Here is a 22,839-nt window from a genome sequence, read left to right as displayed (position 1 = left end):
TGCTCTATGGTATGTATCAGTAAATGTTTTGCACCCTGAAATCAAAAGAAGAGAAAAACTAACATGCTGGCACTCCTGGATCCGGCTTTCCTGTTTGGGCTTTATCAGACACTCCTTCATCTGGACAGAGAGCCGATGGATGCAGCTCTGTGTGCGGGCCCACACAGTCTGTCCTGAGTACCACTACTGAGTGTTAATGTGCGTGTGTGTGTGTTGTGTGTGTGTGTGTGTGTGTGTGTGTGTGTGTGTGTGTGGCCTGACAGGAAGCTTCACCGGCTCCTGGGACGTTTGGCCTCTGCCCCCATGTACAGGTGTGTGAACTATGAGCACAAAGGTGAATTTTGGGACAAGAGACACTGCTGACGTGCCCCTTTTTCTGTGGTTGCTCCTGTACATTCCTATCTTCTGAATGTGTAAACCTGTACACGTGGTGTGAAAATTCCTCTATTAATGTGTATCAAGAGAATGGAACAAAGACAAAAAATGTTACTTTTTAAATTATTATATTATTATTACTCTTATTATTGTCTAGCTTTGTAAAACTGCTGATCCATCTGGCATACCTCAGCAGGCCTTTCCCCATCTTTGAAAAAGGACAAATGAGTGACGGGGAAATGAGGTTTTGGATAAACTATTTTTATTTGTGGTTGAAGCAATAGACTTTTTGGACTTTGAATTGTGCATGGCTGTGTCTTGAGTGTAAAAAAAATAAATAAAATATTGCAGTTTCGGAACTGGACTGAAATAAAAAAAGAGGAAGAAAACCAGAGTTGTGCTAATGATTGTAGTCTATTGTGATTCTTTGGTTGTATTTCTTTTAATTCTTTATGCCATTCAGTGTCTTGCATTTTCTTAATAATCATGAGAATGAAACATTAGAATATGAACAGACGAAAGAAAAGAGCATGTTATGAATTATAGAAATAGATGATACATTATGTGTTGTACATGCTATAAGTTTGGACAAAATTATAACGCATGTTAAGACTTGAATGACAAATTACTGCCATATCACGGTATCTATAGTGAACATAAAAAATAACTTTACAAAAAACGGCAATATAAAAATGTTTTATAAGTTACACAGGGATGATTTAAAAAGTAATAAGGGTCATTCAAAAGATTAAACCTTTAGGTAAAAATGACAGGACAGTCATGCCCTGCTCACCTCTCAACTTTGCAAACAATTCACCAACGTGCAAATAATTATGTAAATTCACACACAACCAGGGACATCCAGCGCTTTGTGTGTCTGGACCTTAGAGAACAGATTGAACCACGACAGGTCTGGTGCTTTGATGACGGCACGTGCCAAGTAAGATGTTCACCACATTGTTCAGCAATGAAAGAGATCCAGTCCTCTCTCAATTCAATGGCGAGATCACATGGCGGTCAGCTCAGTAGAAGTGACGATCCTCAGACTGATTTTACCAGGCATCTCGTCAGCTGTCTTCTGTCCTCGCTTTAACAGCTGAAGCCTCTGAGGGCCAGAGGAGTCCTTCACCGACCCGGACAACACCACTTGGCCCATAAACTCATCCTTCACTGCGTTGCTGTTCCATACCTGAGGAAAACCAGTCAATATGTATGTAAGAGGTTTGCCGCCATATATTACAAGATATCAGGCACACCCCTGAGTGTCAAAGTATATGGGAGCTGTACCACTTTTAATTTGAGTATGACGTTTAGACCAAAAAACATGAATTTCAAGTGTTTCTTCAGCCACTTCTTTCTCCAACAGTCGAGAACCCTTTTGCAATTATGTAAGCAAATAATGTAATCTGAAAACTGCTGCCCTGGTTAAAAAAAACAATACAACTGATCTCAGCAGGTATTGTGTCTGGAATGGAGTGGAATGGAAATTTCTAAGTGACCCAAAACTTTTGACCGGTAGTGTACATACATACATATATACACACATATATATATACACACATATATACACACACACAAAATATATATATATATATATATATATATATATATATATATATATATATATAGTTAGTTAGTTAGTTATATTTTATTTCTGTGTCATGCCAAACATCTTGGCCCATCCCACATGGGATTACAAGACACCACAAATTCACTTATTCAACAAACATCTTCCCGTTGCATATACAAATCCTTCGAACAAATACATGAATACAAATATATAGACATGCACATACATACATGTATATACACATACACACATACCACACACAAACAACTAGTTCTCATCTACACTCGATAAAGAGCATTTTTCCTCATCTCCCAGGCTTTATCTAAATCATTAGCAAATTTATGTTTCATATGTGAACAGCCATCTCAATCTTTGAGCATCATCCATATTTACCAAATCAATCTCTGCTTTTATCCTACAAAACAAAAAAATCACGCTGCTCACGATAAAAAGGACAATAGAAAACAAAATGGAACTCATTTTCTACATCATTCAAACAGCACATAGGACAAATATGTTTTTCCTCTTCTACATTAACATATCGTCCTGTTTCAATAGTCAAAGGCAAAACACCAGATCTCACTTGAGCACATAAGGATCGTTGCCTTTTTGACAAATTATATACAACATAATTCTCAGTGCCATATTCTGGTTTTATCATTACAAAAATACGCAATTTTGGCTTAGCCCATATATCATCAGCCCACTGCTTTTTGTCTTTAGCAAACACAGCTTCTTTAAACAAACAGATATTCAGCTTTTCATTATTAAGAAACAAATCCCCAAAACCATAATTACAAAAGAATTTGCATATGTCGTTAGACCAAAGACCAAGAATGTGTTCATCCCAGAGAAATATTTTCCTTGTCAACCTATTTGCGTCCATATTTAATAGACGATTCCATAACTGGGCCATACATATCTTCCAGCGAGCCTCACATGATTCCCATCCCATGTCTCCCACTATCGCCAATGTAGGGGTATACTTATGCACACCCAGAAAATATCTTATAGCACTATTTTGCACTAATTCACAATTAGATATATTCCTAAGTCCTCTAACACCCACAATATAATCAAGTATAGGGCACACACAGGCTTGAAACAATTTAGAATACGTTTGAAAACTTATGTCTTTCAGATTCCTGCTTTTACCAATAATTCCTCCCAAAGCTCCTCGTGCTGAATCAGCAAGAACCTTAACACCATTTCTAAAATTCATATGTTCATCAATATAAAAACCTAGATATTTATGAGTCTACAAAGTTCATCTTGTGTGACCCAATTTTAAACTCATAAGTGCTGCAAGTAGTTAAAGGTTCTCTAAAGTGAATTATTTCCGTTTTCTTTCTATTAATGAACAATCTCCATTTATTACACCAATCATCAATATAAGAGAGCATGCGCTGCAGATTATCTTCAGATGGAGACAGTAGTACTATATCATCCGCGTACACAAGAATACTTATCATTTCCTTTCCACATCTTATCCCACAATTCAATGCTTTAATTTCCTTTGCCAAATCATTTATATAAATTGCAAATAATGTGGGAGACAAAGCATCGCCCTGTTTACCCCTGATGATGTTGGAAACCAGTTGGTATGGAGTTCATTCAATCTTACACATTCTATGGGCTTGTGATAAACACACTTCAGTGCCATATAAAAATTTCCATTTACCCCATACTCTATAAGCTTATATGCCAACAGATCCCTATTGATCATATCAAAAGCTTTGTGAAAATTGATAAAGCACGAATATGTTGGCTCATTTTCACTTATTCTATTAGTTATAATTGTAGACAATACAAAAATGTGATCTAAGCATGATCTTGATTTACGGAATCCATTTTGTTCTTCCACAAGAAGCTCTTCTTTCTCTAAATACAACATGAGCCTCTCATTAAGTCTTGTAGAATACAGTTTATAAACTGTGCTCATTAGACTAATCCCTCTATAATTTAAGGGCACCCTTGGATTTTCATTTTGGGATTTTGGTATCGGATTAATAATTGATTTAAGCCACATAGATGGTATTTTGCCACATTCAAAACATCCTTTAAATAAATCACACAAAATATCAAATAGTTTGGGTGATTTCAGTATTTCATTTGGGATATTTTTGACCCCTGTCGCTTTTCCCAATTTAGCCTTATTAATAGCCATTTGAACTTCTCCTTATTATTAAGATCCTTATTTATGCAATATTCCCCTTTTAAAATGTAGCTCTCTATTACATTTTTCCTCTGACATAAATCCTCGTAATACCCTCCATCAAAATCAAACATCTCACAAGAGAAAAGATCTTTAAAATCTTTCTCCCACCTATTAATTACATCAGACAGCCCCGTCACTAAACTACTGTCATTCCCCAGCACTTCCATGGGTATTTTACAACTACGCCTTGGCCCTAGTTTATTAATTTCTGACCAAAATCTCTTAGGGTCAGACGTTTGGATTCTCTTCAGGTTTAATACCAATCCTCTTTGATAACGTCTTTTATAGAATCTGTATCTTTTATCAAACCTATTCTGACTTTTCTTAAATGTTTCTAATAGTTTATTCCTTTCTATATTATTATTTAAACACTTCAGAAACATTTTTTCTATTTTACACATGGATTGCCACAATTCATTCAACTCTTTGTTCCAATAAGGTTTCGTATTGAATGGCTTTTTTTTAACCTTATAGTTGTCTCCATCTTTAAAATCAAACTCTATATCTTCTTTAATCAATTTACAAAGGCTGACATACCAATTATCTAATTTTTCTTGTTCTCTAAAACATAATTGTATGTCATTCTTCATTTTCGACAGGGTTGATTGTTGTAAACTCGAAGATAAGAAGTTAACTGGTAAAGTCCTGCTAACTTTCCTTTTTTTGGATGCATTTTGTAAACTCTCCCGGTAAGCTACATGACAATGAGCCTCCGTCTTTATAAGAAATGTTAACCTCAGTAAAGAATGATCTGGGACTCTGCTTCTTTCTCCAATCAAATCCATACAATTTGCCATTTTAATTAATTGATTTGAAACTAAAACTTCAAAAGAGTCACATATTTGTAAGCAGTCATATGGTACAAGTATATAATCAACCCTTGATAGATACCGATGTGAAGATATCACTTAGAGGACATATCATCCCATTAACAATACATAACTTAGATTCCTTTAAGAATTCAATCATTGATTCTCCATGTTTATTTACAGAACCATCCAAGAAAGCTCTAGGTGGCATCGCATCCACTTTGTTTATAGATAGTCATCAATAGCACCTATCCTACTATTGAAATCTCCACACACTAGAATTGCTTCAACTTCTGAGCATAGATAAATCTGACTCATAACATGATTAAAGAAAAAAGAGGCATCCTTTCCCCATACTGACGTTTCAGGTGGCAGGTAACAAGTAAAAACAACAAAACTATAACCTGATTTCAAATGCACAAATCTTAAATCTAGAATACCATCCACCGGTTTGTCTACAACATCAATTTTGTACAATTCAACCAAGTTATTTTAACAAAAAACCCAACCCCACCGGAGCCTTTAGGTGCTTTAACATGTTTTGTTCCATTATAACCAAACCATATATAACCTTCCATGTCGATTACTTTGTCATCATATAAATGCGTCTCATTCAGCGAAATAATATCCGGGTTTAAAGTATTCAAAATAAGAATTCTTAATTTGCAGTTACCTACAGTCCATCCGTTAACGTTCCAATGTACTAAAGAAATGGAATCTTGAGCATGGTGGGTCCGAGAAACCGTTCATCTTCCAGTATCTGGCGTGCGTCGCTGTTGCTCCTCATCACGTTTCACAATGCGTCCATTCCCAGTTACAAAAAAAACATTCCCCGATGGGATCTCCTTCAAAATGGTACGAAAGTTCAAATCCAAAAGCCTCTCCGTGTGTGATTTTGCCGATCGAATATATAACTTGTTGTATCGATCATCATCCCTTAGCTTGTATTTCCTTCTCAGAAACGCAACTTTGTCCCCGACTGAAGCCGACTGGATCCTGACCGGGCCCGGTCCACGACCTCTAGGCTTCAGCCTCTCCACTGCCACCAAGCTAGGCACAGAATCACACCGCAGCCCCTCCAACATTAGCCTGGACACTGTCTGCGTCACCTGTTCACCCTCCTCGAAGGGCAGGCCAAAAACCATTATTCCGGTTTCTGGATTGAAATCTGTTGCAGCTGTTTTCTTGATATTTAGCTCAATCTGTTCCATGCGAGCTGCCATGAGTCCAATCTCCATATCCAGGCTATTCTGCCCTTCTCTAGCTTTGTTTTCAATTTCTTCTTTTAGGGCATTTTGATTGTCTTTTACAATCTTTATTATCGAGTCACGGAAACTGTCAAATTTACCATTGAAGTTCTTGTCCAGGGATACATGTAGACTTCTGATTTTTTCATCAAGCATCTTCTCCAAGTTAGCATTCATTCCTGCAATACGCTCACTCAATTTTCGTAACTCTTGTGTGATAGCCTGATTCTCGCTTGCTTCCGTGTTTCTGTCAGCGTTGCTTCTCAGCGTCTTTCCACCTTTCTCACTCCCTTTCTCACTCATTGTTGGTTATATTTGATGTTTCCTTGACACGTTGACCAAGCTGGATACAAAATTATCCTTCAGTGTACTTTTTTGTCTTAAAATTTGTTCTTTGTTATGTTTTTTAATCGAAAAAAAAACCTCCTACGTATACACAACTCCACATGCAACACGCCCGCTGGTGTTAGTCATATAGTATATATTGATATTGGAAATTAGGCTGTCTTTCTGAGTCAGACAAGTTGACATTTTTAAGATACATGGTTTCCACAGGACAGTGACCCACAATCCCTTTGCACTGCCAGTCACCGAGATTAATTACAGTCATCAGGACCAGAGGGATGCCATCTTACCTCCACAATTATGGGATTTCTGGGCTTCTTCCTGTAGAAAATGGCGCTGGTCATAAACTCTGGTTGCAGGGTGTCCTTCTTGATGGTGGATCGAACCGACCGGCCCTCACAATTTATAATCACATAAGGGTCTGCACCTGCATGAATACATTAGAGTTTTATTTTAGCAAATCATATTGGTGGACTACAGGCTGATTACACTGATTAATAGATTTAGGGTAAAAGTCTGGTTTGTATAAATTCCTTTTAACCTCCTGTATTGTCCTGCTTCTGCAGCTCCTCAGCTCCGTGGACGTAGACGTGAGTCACAGCTTGTGGGTATCCAAGGAATGAACTCCAGCATTTTACCTTCGGCTTATCCTCTGTCAACTCCCTGTGAGAGTAGAGGAGAATTTAGGCCCCATGAGAGGAGTAGAGTTCCTATAGCTTGGTTCTCTGACCTAGATCTTTTTATAATCAAATTGGAAGAAATGGGAAGTGACATTGGGATCCTGAAAACATTGGTTGGACTAGCCAACTTGGATGACCTGTATGTGATTTGGTTATGTGTTTAGGTCTGCCAACAAGATCGTCAGAAACAAAATCTGGCAAAACAGAATATTTGGCCAAGAAAAGCATTTTAAGTAATTTGATGTGAACATCATTTTATAGTCTAAATTCTCCAAAACAGTCATTTGGGTGCTTTCCTTGGATATAGTCCATCTATTAATGTCTGAATTGGACAGCTCAACAGCTTAGTTAAACAGCTGTGTTCTCGCTTTCACTTCCACAGTGTTTCTTAAGATCTGATAATTATATGAATGTTACATTTCTGTCTGGCATGCTGCTATTTACATCACACACGGTGACTGGTTCAAGATCACCTCTCCATCACAGTTGTACCTGCAGCCTGATTCCACATCGGTGAAAACTCGGATCATGTAATCCCCCAGCTTGTAAGGCTCAAAGGTGGTGGGGATGATGACGTAGCGGCCCTGTTGGAGCGTGCATCTCATAAACACTATCCGAGCATTGATGTAGGTGGATGTGTTCACACATTGTTGGGTCAGGATGTCGTGCATCCGATACTTTCTGTTCAGTTCCACCTGGAAAAGGAAAAGCATTTGGGCTTTATGTAGTGTTCATTTAAAGATCACTGAACAGTTAGCTGACTTTACTCATCAGATATAAAGTCTGGCAGGTGACAATGAGTGTTACATGCATTGCGTTTACATGTGCACCATTAGTCTGGTTATGTGTTTGCATATGTAAACATCTGACTTTGAGACACCTGGATAGGCTACCTGCAATACCCCAACAGAAACCAGGACACTGTGGCTTTTGAGCACTTGATTCAGGTTTTTGAACGTTCTTTTTTGGCACTGAACAAAGTGGCTTAGAGGGTGAGAAATCAAGAGTAATTTTACCCACTGAATGCCATACAGGCATTGAACACAGAATGAATGCAATTGTGAACACTTGTTATTTTATAAGCTCTCATATAACTTATTTGCCGCTACCTGCCCATTTACACAATTGTATACTGCATATTCTTTATGTTTTTAATTATGTGCTGTGTAATGCATATTGTATGTACCTGTGCTGTACTTTGGAAGACGCCAAAGTGAATTTTCCACTGAGGTGGACATGAGGTCAATCTAACCACAAACCAAATTCTAAGGCTTTAAACTGCATCTAGGGTAGTGATAAGTTACTGTTTGCTGCCTACAACAATTCTTCTGCCTCCTGTTGGTAGAATAATAGATTAAAAATAACATAAGTCTGTATTCTATTACAATTTTATTAAAAACACAGAGTAATGTAATTATTGCACCGGTAAGATGAATGGTGTGTCAAATAGGCACATTTAAAAAGGTTATACTGCATGTCCTTCTTGTTTGAGCAGTTAACAGCCAGTCATAGATTAACATAAGAATCATAGTCCTCCTCCAGGCTTTCACTGAGCTGCTGGGATGCCCTGAGGTGTCAACTAATACATATTTTTAATGTGTATTTTGGTTCATAAATGGCAATAAAAGTACCCATTACTGTATGACCGAAAGTCCTACAACTGATATACTTTTCAAACAGGAAAACGAGAATGTGAACACAGTGTTATCAGATGAAGGAGGAGGATACAGCATGATGACCATAGATGACAACGGTTAAATCCAGGTTCAGGCTCAAAGCAGCACAACAGGCTGTGTTGTTAATCAAATGCTGCTTGTGGCATCAGCATTTATTGCTGTCCAGAACCTATCCCTTTGGCAGCACTTCTGTCAGCGTGATAAGAGTGTATAGTGTGTTTGAACTTAGCCAGATCTCTGGCAAGTAAATCACATTACAGGAAATGGGATGTCAGTTTTGCCGAGTACGGTTATATGGTTTGAATGTGACAATCTAATCCCAGCCAGTAGGATACAATTTTGTTTGGCAGAGTAGTTTTGCAGCTGTATGAGAAGATTCCCTTAACTTTGCATTAAACATTATTGAGTTGTATTTCTCTTTATAAATGTTGCAGTTCCAGACATAATTATCTCGATTGTAAAACTCCTCACATTAAGTTTTTTGTGAGGTTGTGGTTTCACAATTGTTCAGTATATTGTAATACCAAATACCAAATTTTCCCAAAATGCATGAGCTTTCTATTATGGCTGTAGAAGCACTGTAGAACACAGGCAACTGAACTCTTTGCACCTTACTGGGAGTTAGAAGGAAATGGTCACTGTGTTTGGTTCCGCTGTGTTTTTCAGCTTGAAACAATCAACTAAAGTATGTGCATGTGTTGTGTTTAATCATGTATGATTTAGCCTCTTGTCAAAATAGTCTGTTTTGGTACTGATAAACCATTTCAAGTAAAGTCTGCCTGCCAGTAAAACACTAAACTGTTCACTATTTGCTCAGCAAATTCTTTGACCAAAATGAAAGCCAAATTGTGCCCCAAATGAATTGACCTTTAACTAACGTCTGCGTCTCATGTGAAGACCAATTCTTTTGTAATGAACTCATCGGAGTCTCACCATGATCTTTGTGCAAAGTTTCCCATACCCTTCAAATGTTTAATAACTATTCTGCTGCTTATCATGCACCATGTAGTTTATAGATCAGTTATCAGCTGTTCATTAGATAAATAAAGTAAGTGGAAATGTTACACCATATGTTACCTTGAAGACACCAAAGCCAATGCTTAGATTTTCTCCTTGACCAAATTGTCTGTTGATCTTCATGTCCTTCTGTTGCAAGGTGATTAGAACCTCGTCAGCCTCCTTTGTAACATCAAACAAGTACTGTAAAAGAAGTCAAAATGGAGTGAATATGAATGTATACATGTGCATGAACACAGATGATGTGAGGAGTCCATTCAAGAGTACCTGTGGGTTCTGTAGGAATGTCGACTTGTGGTTAGCACAGCCACCGCAGCGGTTTAAAAGCGGCTCTGCGTGTTTGGTCCAGCTCCCAAAGTGCACAACCTCGTTCCACGTCTTATGGACACTGATCAGCGAAGTATTGAGGAGACGGCAAACATCTGCATCTTCGTAGAACTTGCACCAGTCTGTGAATGACATCCTGTGGATGTGAAGAGAAAATGCATTAATACACTCTAAAAGAGGAGATAAACTCCACAGGTGGACTGTTGCGATTAGAGGAACCTTATCACTCACCAGAACTCCCCATCATCCTCTACTACGATGCCAAGGTTGCGCCTCTCCGTATCACCAACCTTTGACCATTCCTCAGAGCTGACAAACAGCAAGCAAAGCAAATGGAGATGGTTGATGCTTATGAAATGCTTATAGATACAAACAAATAGTTTTAAAGTTATAATGCACCTTTAATAAAGAATTGTTTTGGTAGTCAAATTAAAGAGGTTACATTAGATCAACTATGACAAGATTTCACAACAGAAGAAAAGCTTGACCACTCCTGCAGCATTATTGACTCCTCTGCTGTCCCACCATGTGCTCAGTGTGTTCCACACAGTCACTATTTTCACCACAATATGGCAAATTACCATCTGAATAGTTATACACAATCCTGGTGGTGAGCTTGTGAGTAGGAGTGCACACCGTAGAGCTCTTCCTCTGGTCAGAACTACAACAGTGTAGAAAATAATGAACTGGAAGCACTTCTCACCTGTCACTCCAGGCTCCCTTCCACTCAGTCTTGCCCCAGGGGTTCCTCATGCGGATCAGAAAAATGGTTTCATTCTTGAAGTAGGCCAGCAGTCCGTGACCCAAACGCACTTTCTTCACTGCAGTTACTGAGTATGCGTGGCCTTTCACCAGTCCGTTTGCCATCCTGTGTTCAATCTCATGAGGCTGTGCCTGATGATATTATAAAAACAACTGGTCAGTATCTATCTCTGAAGTATAGAGACGAAGAAGCAACATATTCACAAAGAGCACAAACCCTAATGGAGCAGCTAATGATTCCTCCCTGTTCGTAGACCTTTAGCAGATCCTCAAACAGCTGGTCCTGTTTTTTCGGGTCCTTCCAGTAAGCTTCTTTCTCCAGGTTGATGGCTTCAGCCACACATCCACTGAAATCCACCACAGCGTCTCCGGTGTTTCCCCCCTCCAGGGACTCATAGCAGCTATGGAGCCTGGACAGAGAGAGTGCAGGGGAATCACAAGTTTAGTTTGAAGTTGGACATATATGTTCAGACATATGAAAATATAATACAGTTAAACACAAGAATGGACTCTACCTATTTGCATTTTGTTTTGCATAATAACATATTGTCAATAATTTGTCTGCAACAATACACAATATAATATGATACAACACTTATTTTCAAAATGTCATGGGCTTTGTACAATGTATAGAAAGCAGCATTAGTTGTATTGTTATTTATGCATTGCAAATATTTGGTTTTTATTATTGGTCTAAGTAGTAGTACTTGTAGAAGTAATCTGATTTTTACGTTGTTTTGTTGGTGTAATTTATTATATTTTAAGATAAACATTAATAATATAAGCGTATATTTTATAGTATCAACTAGATCTAACTAAATAAATACAAATCTATTTATGTTTAGGTTTACTGACTTGGCGTAGGCCTTCTCGAGCAGAGCACTCCAGAATTCGTTGTTGTCTTTCGAGTGACAGTAGATGAGTTCACCGTTGATTGTAGGCAACCGGTCGTCTACCACTACATCCACCCACTCTCCAAACACCCAGAACTGAAAGTGGAAGATTCCAGCATACCGCTCCGGTTGTTTGGGATCCCACTCCTGCTCCTTATAGTCAGGAATGACCTGGAAACACACACACACACACACACACACACACACACACACACACACACACACACACACACACACACCATTAAGGTACTATTAAATGCTGATGATGTTTATTTCACACAAAAATGTAATATTACACAAGGGATGAATGTATGTGCAGTATACTTTTGTTATGCATTATATAATTGCATAAACTCCCTGCTGCAGTATTATGTGAAGGTCACTCTTATTTTCAGAATCAAAATATTGTAAATAATGTTAATCCAATCATCAGCTAAAGGTAGGACTTTAATAACGTTGTGTTGATGGCTTTCTTGCTTAAAGGTCTTATACTGTGAAAAGTAAAATTTCCACGTCTTTTTTTATAAAGCAGACATTGAATGTTTTCATGTCACAACTATACTATGTAGAAAGTGTTGCTACAGTGCTGTTACAGTCATTCCCCGGCTGCAATGAGGGTGCAGAGACACAGAGAGCGTAGCTGCAGATGACCCAGAAACGCTGGCCAATCAGAGCAAACTGGGCTTTTTGGGAGGGAACCTTGAAGAGAAAGGCACTAAAACGTGTTTCAGAACCTAAACCTAAAAATGAGCAACATATGGGACCTTTAAAGTTCATAACATTGCAAAAAATAAATTTGCGAATGAGACTCTGAACTTATAACCAGAAATTACTTTTTAAAGATTAAAATATGTGACACTGGATAGCTTCCAAAGACTCACAGAGGCTCTATCGGTTACATTGTGTATGTTCTCCGAAATGTAGTGGGAAAACCCTGTGACATTTTGCCAACAAAACGTTTTTGAAAAAAAGTTCTCCTCTTCCATTATTGTCGAAATTGCCCTATTTTTTATTTTTAAGTATCAACATTATGTTGAATGCATGGAAATAGTACTATCTACGACAAAAGTCATTTGGCAAATTAGTTTGGTTTGGCTGTTAGTTATGTATGAACCCCCCTCAGATGAATTCCTGCTGTCCTGACTTGACCTGAGCTGTCTGCTGGTTACATGTTCCAACCCTAACCCTTTACCTCAGGGCTGCAGTACCTGCAGTAACTGCAGTTTTCTATCACAACTACAATACATAAGCCTTATTAATATTTGCTTACGGCATCACCTCAGCTTACACTTTTAGAATAAAAAAAACAAATTAACTCACCTTCTTCCAGAGGTTTGGCTTCAAAGCCAGACAGGAGCAGGCAGCAACAAACCAGCAGTTTCCCACAATTCCCTGGTTCAGGTCATGGGAGCTGATGCCATCCACAAACAGATGGGGATCATTGCTTATCTCCTACAACAGAAAAGTGAATGTGAAGGATTTTACACACGTTTTCTGAGTTGTTTGATCTTCAGATGATTTAAAGTGTGGTGGTGGTGCAGTGGTCTTTTTACTTTAACTACAAAGCTTCAGCTCTGCACTGAATGTGTCAAAACCATTTCCAAATCATTACATTTACATGCCACCTGGTACAGTAAAATATGACTATGTTCATTTGTAGCAATCATTTCCTTCACTGATGAATGTAAGTGACTACCACTACCTCCTGTGCCACTCACCTTTGGCCGTTTCCACTCCACACGACCAGGAGGTGGTTTCCTAAAATAAAGAGATGCATTGACGGCTGGGAACTCTGGATCCTCAAACAGCTTCTTGTCGTTGATGCAATCCCTCTTCAGGTGAGAGTAGTACTGGTTTTTGTACGGGACAGCAGAGGAGAACATGGTCCAGACACTGAAGGCTCACAGCTGCAGAGTGATAACAGACATCAGACTTTTACTTTATACTTTTTGTGGGAAGGATTTCCCTCTAACTTCTGGCTATTTTTTGGGCAAGGCCTGCTGAAGTGCACCCTATAAAACTCTGAACTACTTTATTCCCAGATCAACAGCAGACAAACATGTGACCCAGAGTCCCTCCAGACAGTCTAGTCTAGAAATATCCATCTTCACTAAAACAGTATACCAAGAGCCCACAAATGGAAAGCTACATTTCTAAAGGTATCTCACCCAAGCTACTTTTTGTTGTAAACTTATTTTTAATAGCCGGATGTGCTGCAAATATCTGATAGACAAAGGGAATATAATTTTTTTTTTTTTTAATTTTACAATTTTTTTATCCATCAAGACAAAGATAAATAATTACACATTGGGCGCCTGGGTAGCTCACCCGGTAGAGCACACACCCATTTAGAGGTTTACTCCTCGACGCAGCAGCCGTGGGTTCGACTCCAACCTGTGGCCATTTGCTTCATGTCATTCCCCCTCTCTCTCCCCTTTTATGTCTTCATCTGTCCTATACATAAAGGCCTATAATGCCCAAAATATAACCTAAAAATTACACATCCTTCACACATCAACACTAGGCAAGAAAGGCTGCCACAGTACGTGCGATCAGGGACTTTGTGGATCAGTTTTGACCTTAACTGTCCAAACTAAGTATTGCAAAGAATAACATGAATTGTGTTTAAGGCTGGATTTTGCCTCAAAAAGAATACATATATTTATGAAAGAGGAAGTAATAAGCAACACAGCTGTATTCACTAGAGAATGACGATATTTTAACTCTTGATCTTTTTGTCCCCTCACACTGACCGCTTAAGACTGCATTTGGACAATACGTGCCAACATAATCATTTTGAATGAATCTTGATATTTTATATTTGCCAAGAATAACACAGCATTCAGAATTGAATTGACTGGAAGCAGCAAGAAAATGAAAGGAAGTTTGTTCTTAACAAGAAGACCCCAAAAACATGAAATGAAATGTCTAAATTATGTGATAATGTATTGTGTATATGAAAAAAATACTAGAACAAAAAAGAAAAAACAACAAATGCCCACTGTAGCTCTCAGACAGCAGCAGTAGGGCGCTGATTCCTTCCTGCTCTACAATAAGGAAGTTTCCAGGTGCTTTACCTGCCTGTATCGCCCTCCCACGCACAAGTGACCTATTTATGCATGTGCATTGTTAGAGCCACACCCAGAGCCAACAGTTTGTTCTACTCCATATTGGATTTTATTATCTCCCGGTATTATTGTTTAACAGGACATTGAGAATGAGTGAAATACCTTCAGATGTCATAGCATGATTCAGTGGCTCTGGGTAAATGGGGTAGACAAGACTGTGAGGCTGTGTGGGTGTTATCTGTTTGAGAGTTCCTGGCTAATGTGGTCAGGCAGTTTATTTTTGGTGGTCTATTTTCCCTTCTTTACTGGACAATACAGTAAGTGTAGCACATGTCTGTTTGCTGAAACGTTCCTTTCTTATATTGACGTCCGTTGTAAGTTTTTGGTCCTATACTCTCTGTTTAATCTTTGTCATTTGTGCAAAGCAGGTCACATTCCAGACATTTCCATCAAACGTGCCAGTACACCGTGGTGATGAGACAGCAGATATCCTCAGGCTGCAGCCATGGTTAAAAATTTTACATTTCAAAGAGGAGCTTGTACTGACTTGTACCTGACAAAACCTTTTAGTAAAGTATTAAAAGGCTAATTGTAAAGAGCATTGTAAAACACCAGCCCATGTCATTCAGTAAGGAAGAACAGGCGTAAGGGTTTGAGGCAAGAAACTGAAGATGTCTCATAACAAAGTATTGAAGTGAATAAGTAAATATTAATACAATGAAACCATATTGAAGCAAAATGTATAAGAATTTTCAAACTTAGATGAAGAAAATAAGTGTAGACTTGAAATACTAGAGAGGTTAAAGGCAACACTCACCTGTAAGCTGTCTTATCCTTGCAGTGATGAGCTCAAACACATCCAATGTCCTCCGGCTCCTGAGATGTGTTCAAATCAAAGCCACATTTCTCTTATCAGATATGTTACATACAATAACAGTCTGTTCAACCTTTTATAGAACCAAATCCAGTTTCTTGAGTTTCAACTTCTGGCTACAAGGACTTCCTCGAAACACATGGATTTGCACACAACAACGGCCTGAAAACTGGTCTGACGAGCACCTCTCTGCAGCAGGAGGTGTTAAGCAAAGGCTGATAAGGGAGGGAAGGGCAGACTGAAATTGAACACCTTCACTCCCCCCATCCAACTTTTCATAGGTATAACAAGTTAAAAACTGTTTTGTTCAGTATCTGTTCTTTTACAGAAACAAAAGAAAGCTCATATTTAATATATCACTGTATGTGCTGATTGTTTTATCACAAATATCTGTTTAACAAAATTATTTGTTCTGTTTTGTTTTGCTTCACCAAAAAAAAAGATCTTCCAGTTACCTGGGGTCAGTGAAATAGAACAAACATAACTAATAAGCCATGTGCTATCTTCATGCTGTAAGGGATTTGTGGTAATAAGACAAACTGGCAGACTCTCAGTGGTCCGGGCTTAAAGCTCAAAGAGCACAAGAGGCACTTTGACTCTCTCACAAGGACACATCCTGTCTTAATATTTCCAGCTTGGAAACTTGTTGAAGAAGAATGTTAGTAGAGAGCCAACAGTAATAAGGTAATTTCATGCAGTAGCAAAGTAGACACGAAGAAGAAGAAAATCTAATTATTTGGATTAGCAGTGATGTGAGAGAGGACCAATGGGAAGTTTCAGATATGATCACAAGTTCATGAGAAAAAACATGTTTAAGAGAGGGGGAGACAAATATAGTCACACAGTGTATGAAGACCATCAGTAAGGCCTCTACAATTGTCACTTTCACAGGAGCACAAGAGGCAGTGACCAGTGTGGTCTGATAGTGGCTCTAGGGAAAGGGTCACAGGGTCACCAAAGTCTCTTCCTTGTGGGAATCTACTGTACTGTACATGTTCTAAGAACATGTCATGCCAAATCAACATGACATAGTTTTTATGAGATGATGGTAACAAACAAACAAAAAAAGAAAATGAGAAGCAATCACACAACTTCCACTTCTTGGGCGAATTACAGGATGTACATTATTGTCAAGTATTTTAAAACTTCTTTCAATATTTAAATGGTCAATTCAATGTACTGTAAGTTAATAACCTCCTTCAAACCAAGTCAATTTATTAATTTTATATTTATATAGCCCAATATGTCAAAAGGCCTCGAGGGGCTTCCCTCATGTATGTATGGAGCCCCAAAGTGGCCAAAAATAAAATCAGAGTTCGATTGGGCGCCATTATAGACTTTATTTTCAAAATCCCTTTTTAGAGAGTGTGTTTTTCTTTCATAATGCCATTATCTTTTATTGACATATTATTCTATGTCACTTTGTATTTCTTGTTTTATTTATAACCCGTTCTCACTCCCAACTCGTAAAATAAGGACGCTTGGGCAGTGCCTCTCAGCGTTAGATACGACATAAAAAGCACCCTTCAGCGTGTGTATGGAATGCACCTGGGAGAGCAGCAGCTCCGCTGCACTTTAAGATGACGTAGTATTAGGAGCGACAATGGCACCGAGTAGTATGAAAGCCCGAAATTCTGCATCAAACAACATAGGACTTTCACCCCGGAGACCGGGGTTCTTGTCCCATTCTTGTCCCGCCTGTCACAGAAATGTTCATTTTATAACCCCACAGATGATCTTTTCCTAAACCCAACTGTCCTGTTCTGGGACAGTGAGAATGGGAGTGAGAATGTGTTATTATTTTACACCAGCTACTCACTTTGTAACTAAATCAAATTCTAAGCTCTCAAACCCAGCTTGTAAACCAGCTTTTAAGAGAGAATGTATATCCATGTAAAGCTAAAGAAAAGCAGAGTTTAGTCTGTGCACTGTGTTTATTTTGAACAACAGCTAGTTGGTTGATTCAGAATAGGATTGGCATTGTCGTTGCTCACCCTAACAGGAGCTAACCGGTTACATTTGCTAGCAGTTGTTTGACTTTTTTGTTTAACACCATAGACAGTAAAAGAAATGGACCAACAGATCCCGTTGCTCTGGACGGGGACCAGTGAAGGCTATTAGAAGCACTGTTCTGTGCAGCCTCCAACTGAGCTTGAAGACGTAGATGTGACGTGAGCAACCTGTCTGAAAGTTGTAAGTCTTCTGGGAGCTGTGCCAAGAGAAATCTCAATCATTCCCAATCTTGCAGAGACGGAGAGCGTAGGTATATGTAAGGAGATAACATAGACACAGGCTAATTATTGCTAACTAAAATGCTAGTTAACATTAGTAATTCAACTTAAACAGCTAATGTAAGACGAAACTGCCTGCGAGCTTCTCCTGTATTATACGGTAATTCCTCTACTATGTGACAGTAAGTCGCGTGGTTATGACACAATCGTTAGCCTATTTTTACAAAAACGCCTGCTACGGAGCCATAACGTGAGATACAAGGTAATGGAGCCTATTATACATTGTTGTGTTACTTTAGAAATAAACAATGGACAAATAAAGTTTTTAAACGCTTCACATGTAAAGTTACATGTGAAGTCATGTGACGTCACAAAGTGACGTCAAAATGAATTGCAGTCAATGGAATGCTAACGGGAGGTGAGTGCTTGTTAGCATCAAAATGGCGCCATAGGAGGTACGCGTTGTGGAGAGAGGCTTACTCCCTTGCTTTACACGGGCAGGGAGAATGTGATTGGCTGAAAGGTGAGGGTGTAGTACCTGGTGACAGCACTACTTTCATGTGAAGTAACAGTATGAAATAGAAAATTATATAATGAAAACATGAACGTGAAGTATGAAATAAAAGTTTCATTGGGATAGCATTATGCCAAATTAAATGGTTTTGTTCAATTATTTTATAATATATTGATTTACATATGTTTTACACAATTTATTTATATGGTCATTTATTTTATAATGTTGTATTCATTTAAATAAATAATAATAATAATAATAATAATAATAATAATAATAATAATAATAATAATAATAATAATAATACAAAGTTCTACATGCACAAAATAAACATCAAATAGTAATGTGCAGATTTGTATGACATACTGACTGAAGATAAACCTTTTTCCTTTTCAGGCCAAAAATATACTTATACACAAAATATTTCATAAACTGATAAGCACACTGAAATAAAACTTACCAAAGAGGATTAAACCTCATGTCCCTTCCTCTAGTGCCACCCTGAGGACAAACAGTACATTTTCAACCTCACCGCTAATGCTCCACAAATTTCACAATTATTGTATGACTATGTTGTACTCTGTCCAAAGCGTTAGTATTGTGGGATGTAGGGAACATCACAGTCTCTTAGGGCTATTAGCAGAGATTTAGACATTTCTATGTGCTGTTTTAAAAGCAGCAGCTGACAGCTTTCTGCTTGTACTCCAGCAAAGCTCTGTCCCACAATGATATATAACATAATTACACTATTCCCCCTTGTCATCTTTATAAAAAAAAAAAAAAAACTCATCAACCCAGAGACAAACCTTTGTGATACATAATGGATATTGTGTTTGACTTATTAAAACAGGGCAGGTCAAAGAGAAATATCTGTCCAGTCAATATTTGTGAACATGAAACAATTTCTCTCAAAGTCAGAAGGTGGTGAACTTTAACCCTTAATGACGTCAAGATTGGAAATCTGGAAGTGATCCGAAGAATGACAAGTGGGTTGACCGTAAAAGCACAAAGTATTTGGCATACAGGTACATTCTCTGGCACAAAATAGATAGCAGAGTCCACAATGTCAACTAAACTGCTCAGGATTTTCTATAATAGTGCCATCAGAGATTAGAGTAGCCTATTGTTCATACATATTGATTGGACTATTTTAGGACGTAGGAATTACAAAGGTCAAATCCTAAATTAACTGCTTCTACAAAGTCTGTTTACTAAAGCTGTTCTTCTAGTATTGGCTTGAAATTTGTTATGTTTCCCATCATATTTACCATTCAAAGACCAAAGAGCCAATAATCATTTTGGCAGAATGGCTAATAAATCGCATGTTTGCTTGTTTGAAATAATATTAAGTATTTCATTTGATCTAAAATAAATGACAATGAAAGAACCAAATGAGCTGCTTAAAATGGAGAATGTTGTGTATAATCTGAGCCGATAACAACCCAGACAACCAGACCCTGTGCAGACATTATGCGGCCTCACTGTGGAATGTTTTTGCTGCTGACATTTTAAGCTCTTAAAAAACAGGCATACCATGCATGACTTTGAATGGTTGGCAACAAAGACAGACATTCATTTATCAATGCCTCTGTTAAACATTTACCGTATGAGATAGTGGCTGATAACAACATCTTAGCTCCTAGAAGAAGTCAAGAAGTCAACTTGATTTGCATTCAAATTATTTCAGTGAAGCTTCAACTCTTGCCTCAGATGTGACTTCCCATTAGGGAGTAGTTACAGCCAGCAGATGGCAGGACATCATTCATTTAGCCAAATGGGTGCCTCTATACAGTACGTGCTACTGAAAAGGCCATCTGTGTGTCCATACTTGAGCCCTGCAGTAGAGGCCGCCAGAGCAGGCTACGCAGTCTTATCAGGCCATATTATAGCAGTAAGGAGGAGGGGACTTTCTCCAGCATAATACAACAATAAAAATGTGCAGTTATGGTCCAGAAAGTGCTGTAATAAATCTATGTTAAGATGTTATTAGAGCATATTTATTTTATCATCTGGACTAGCTTTACAAATCATATGTGAATATATGATCATTATACATGCACATTACTCAATTTCCACATCTTAGTTACATGTAGAGATGTATTGGACAGGATTAATGAGTGTACAAAACTGTCAGTATTTGTGTTGTTGGCTATCATTAAAGAACCATGGTGGGGGGAAAAGTAGTTTCCAAAATTAGGATCTAATACAGTTTAGTTGTATTCTGCTAAAAGTTTACATTCATATGGCATTAATTGGAGCAATCATGAATATACATACACTTCTAATGATGCATATACCATATCTTATCCATTAATAAAAAACTAGATAAAACCTGGACTACATGCACAAGTAGTTGGCGCAGCTTAAAAATTTGAAAGTTAAGATTTTAATTTGCTTGCCGGTTGTTAGACATTTTGATATTATAGACAAAAGAGCATGAATTATCATATTTCAACATTATTATTCCAATATTGTGTAACGATATATAAATTGACAATGACAACAGCTCAGCCGTTGTTTGACATGTTTGGCCACTGCCGAAAATGTGAGAGACAGATTTCCTGTTCCCATGGTGATGAAGATATTTATGTAGTGATCTCCTACATGAACACAATACTATTTTTAACTCACAGATCTTTTATCTATTTATACGTCTCTCAATAGATTCGTAGCACACATTGAGCATTGGCCATTGGGTTGCACATATACAAAATGCACCTTACAAAAAAGTAAAAAAAAAAAAAAAGCTATTCCTGTGAATTTGTCTGGAATTCTGAATTATGGATTTATTACTCCATAGAAAAAGATGTAAAAAGCGGTGATTATTGTTGCAGTGATTAATGACAAATGAGACTGTGTAGATCTGTGAAACAACATTCTAAGTGGCCGTCATTGCAACAAACTCAAGACAAGAGAGATGAAATACAATTGTTTTAATTGCAAAAGGATACCGGTTAATACATTGAATGAAGCACTGAAACAAGCCACTGTGACATTGCAAAATACCACTAAAAAGGACATTGTACATTTCATTCAAAAATTCATTCAATCAGAAAGGTATACATATGAAAGAGAACAGGAGGGGAGCGTATTTACACCATGATAAAGTGTCCTGTAGCTCTACAAAACAAAGTGTGTTGGGAGGCTTCCTCATTCAAGATGTTTAAAAAGGTTTTACAAACAGCTGTTAACAAAGATCAAACTTTCGATGTCCCATTGGATTTTTTTATTATTATCAAAAGACAGTAATCTTAAAAAAAAAAAAAAAAAAAAAAAAAAAAAGGCACCACTGTAGGTGATGAATTCACACCCTCCATCTTACATGGTGGCGGCAGGTTAAGACAAGACAACCAACATTTTCTGTTAATGCTTTATAATGCTGTAGCGCTGTAATACGCTGTAGAAAAATCAAGGAAACAAGATTATTATTAGCATGTAAGGTTGTACAGAACTGATATTTTGACTACAAATGGGATTTTTGTACAAAATGGTGGTTAAAGTGAAGTGAGGTGTCCCTGCTGTTGGATTAGCTGATATTCTTAGCTATTGTGCTGGTGTGACAGCACTCCCTGCAGGAGAAAGGTGGAGTTCACAGCACCGGATAGTTTGGGGAGCACTAAGTGGCTGATGTACACAGCTATTCAAGGATTATCCAGAGGACGGGCACCTACTCTTAGACATACAACTTTCAGACTGTCACATCATCACAATGGAATAACCGCATGGAAATTTCTGTTTAAGTTAATTTCTCATAATGCTATTGGGTATAAAAAAGGCCATTCCTAGAGAAAAGGAAAACTATTTTGAACTATTCTTGAATCCAAATGCATAGATGTTAATTTAAAGGATGCTACACTATGTGCAGCATAATATTTTAATTATAGAGAGAAATGAATTGTGGTCACGCATTGTACTGCTGGCAAGCAAACGGTAAAGTGTCTGTTGCTGAGATAAATAAGTAGCTCCCTGCTTTGTGCTTCAGTGTCATCCAATTTAGCGATTCTCAGGCTTGATTCCCTGCAAAGGTCTGAGAAAACTCTGTCCAGTAGATTTGTAAGATACACAATGCAAGTTGTGACGATAGAAAAAGAAATATGGCCATAGAAAGTTGCACACAGAGGCTTGAAAAAAAGTACTAGTGTTAAGAGCTCATGTCAACAAATGCAAAGAAATTCTAGAGAAGTACCCTTGATATAAATTAATAAAACTTTATAAAAATTTAAAACCCACACA

The 22,839-nt window shown here is 37.9% G+C and overlaps 1 protein-coding gene across 1 annotated transcript; it reads right to left on the bottom strand.

Annotated features, from left to right (window-relative positions):
* Positions 1-622: 622 nt before the first annotated feature.
* LOC114567349 (calpain-5) lies at positions 623-13,802 on the bottom strand. Its single transcript, XM_028596424.1, has 12 exons — positions 13,638-13,802; positions 13,240-13,371; positions 11,882-12,090; positions 11,244-11,436; positions 10,968-11,158; positions 10,496-10,573; positions 10,205-10,400; positions 9,998-10,120; positions 7,737-7,939; positions 7,106-7,227; positions 6,855-6,991; positions 623-1,564 (listed from the first exon to the last, which is right to left on the bottom strand). Exons 1-12 carry the CDS (start codon positions 13,800-13,802, stop codon positions 1,382-1,384), a joined length of 1,932 nt encoding a protein of 643 aa, XP_028452225.1. The 3' UTR covers positions 623-1,381.
* Between the last annotated feature and the right edge of the window lie 9,037 nt (positions 13,803-22,839).

The sequence above is a fragment of the Perca flavescens genome, chromosome 13 (genome assembly GCF_004354835.1).
Source record: "Perca flavescens isolate YP-PL-M2 chromosome 13, PFLA_1.0, whole genome shotgun sequence".
Taxonomy (NCBI): Eukaryota; Metazoa; Chordata; class Actinopteri; order Perciformes; family Percidae; genus Perca; species Perca flavescens.
Note: the sequence above shows the minus strand (reverse complement) of the source record. Positions and strands in the feature narration are given on the sequence as shown.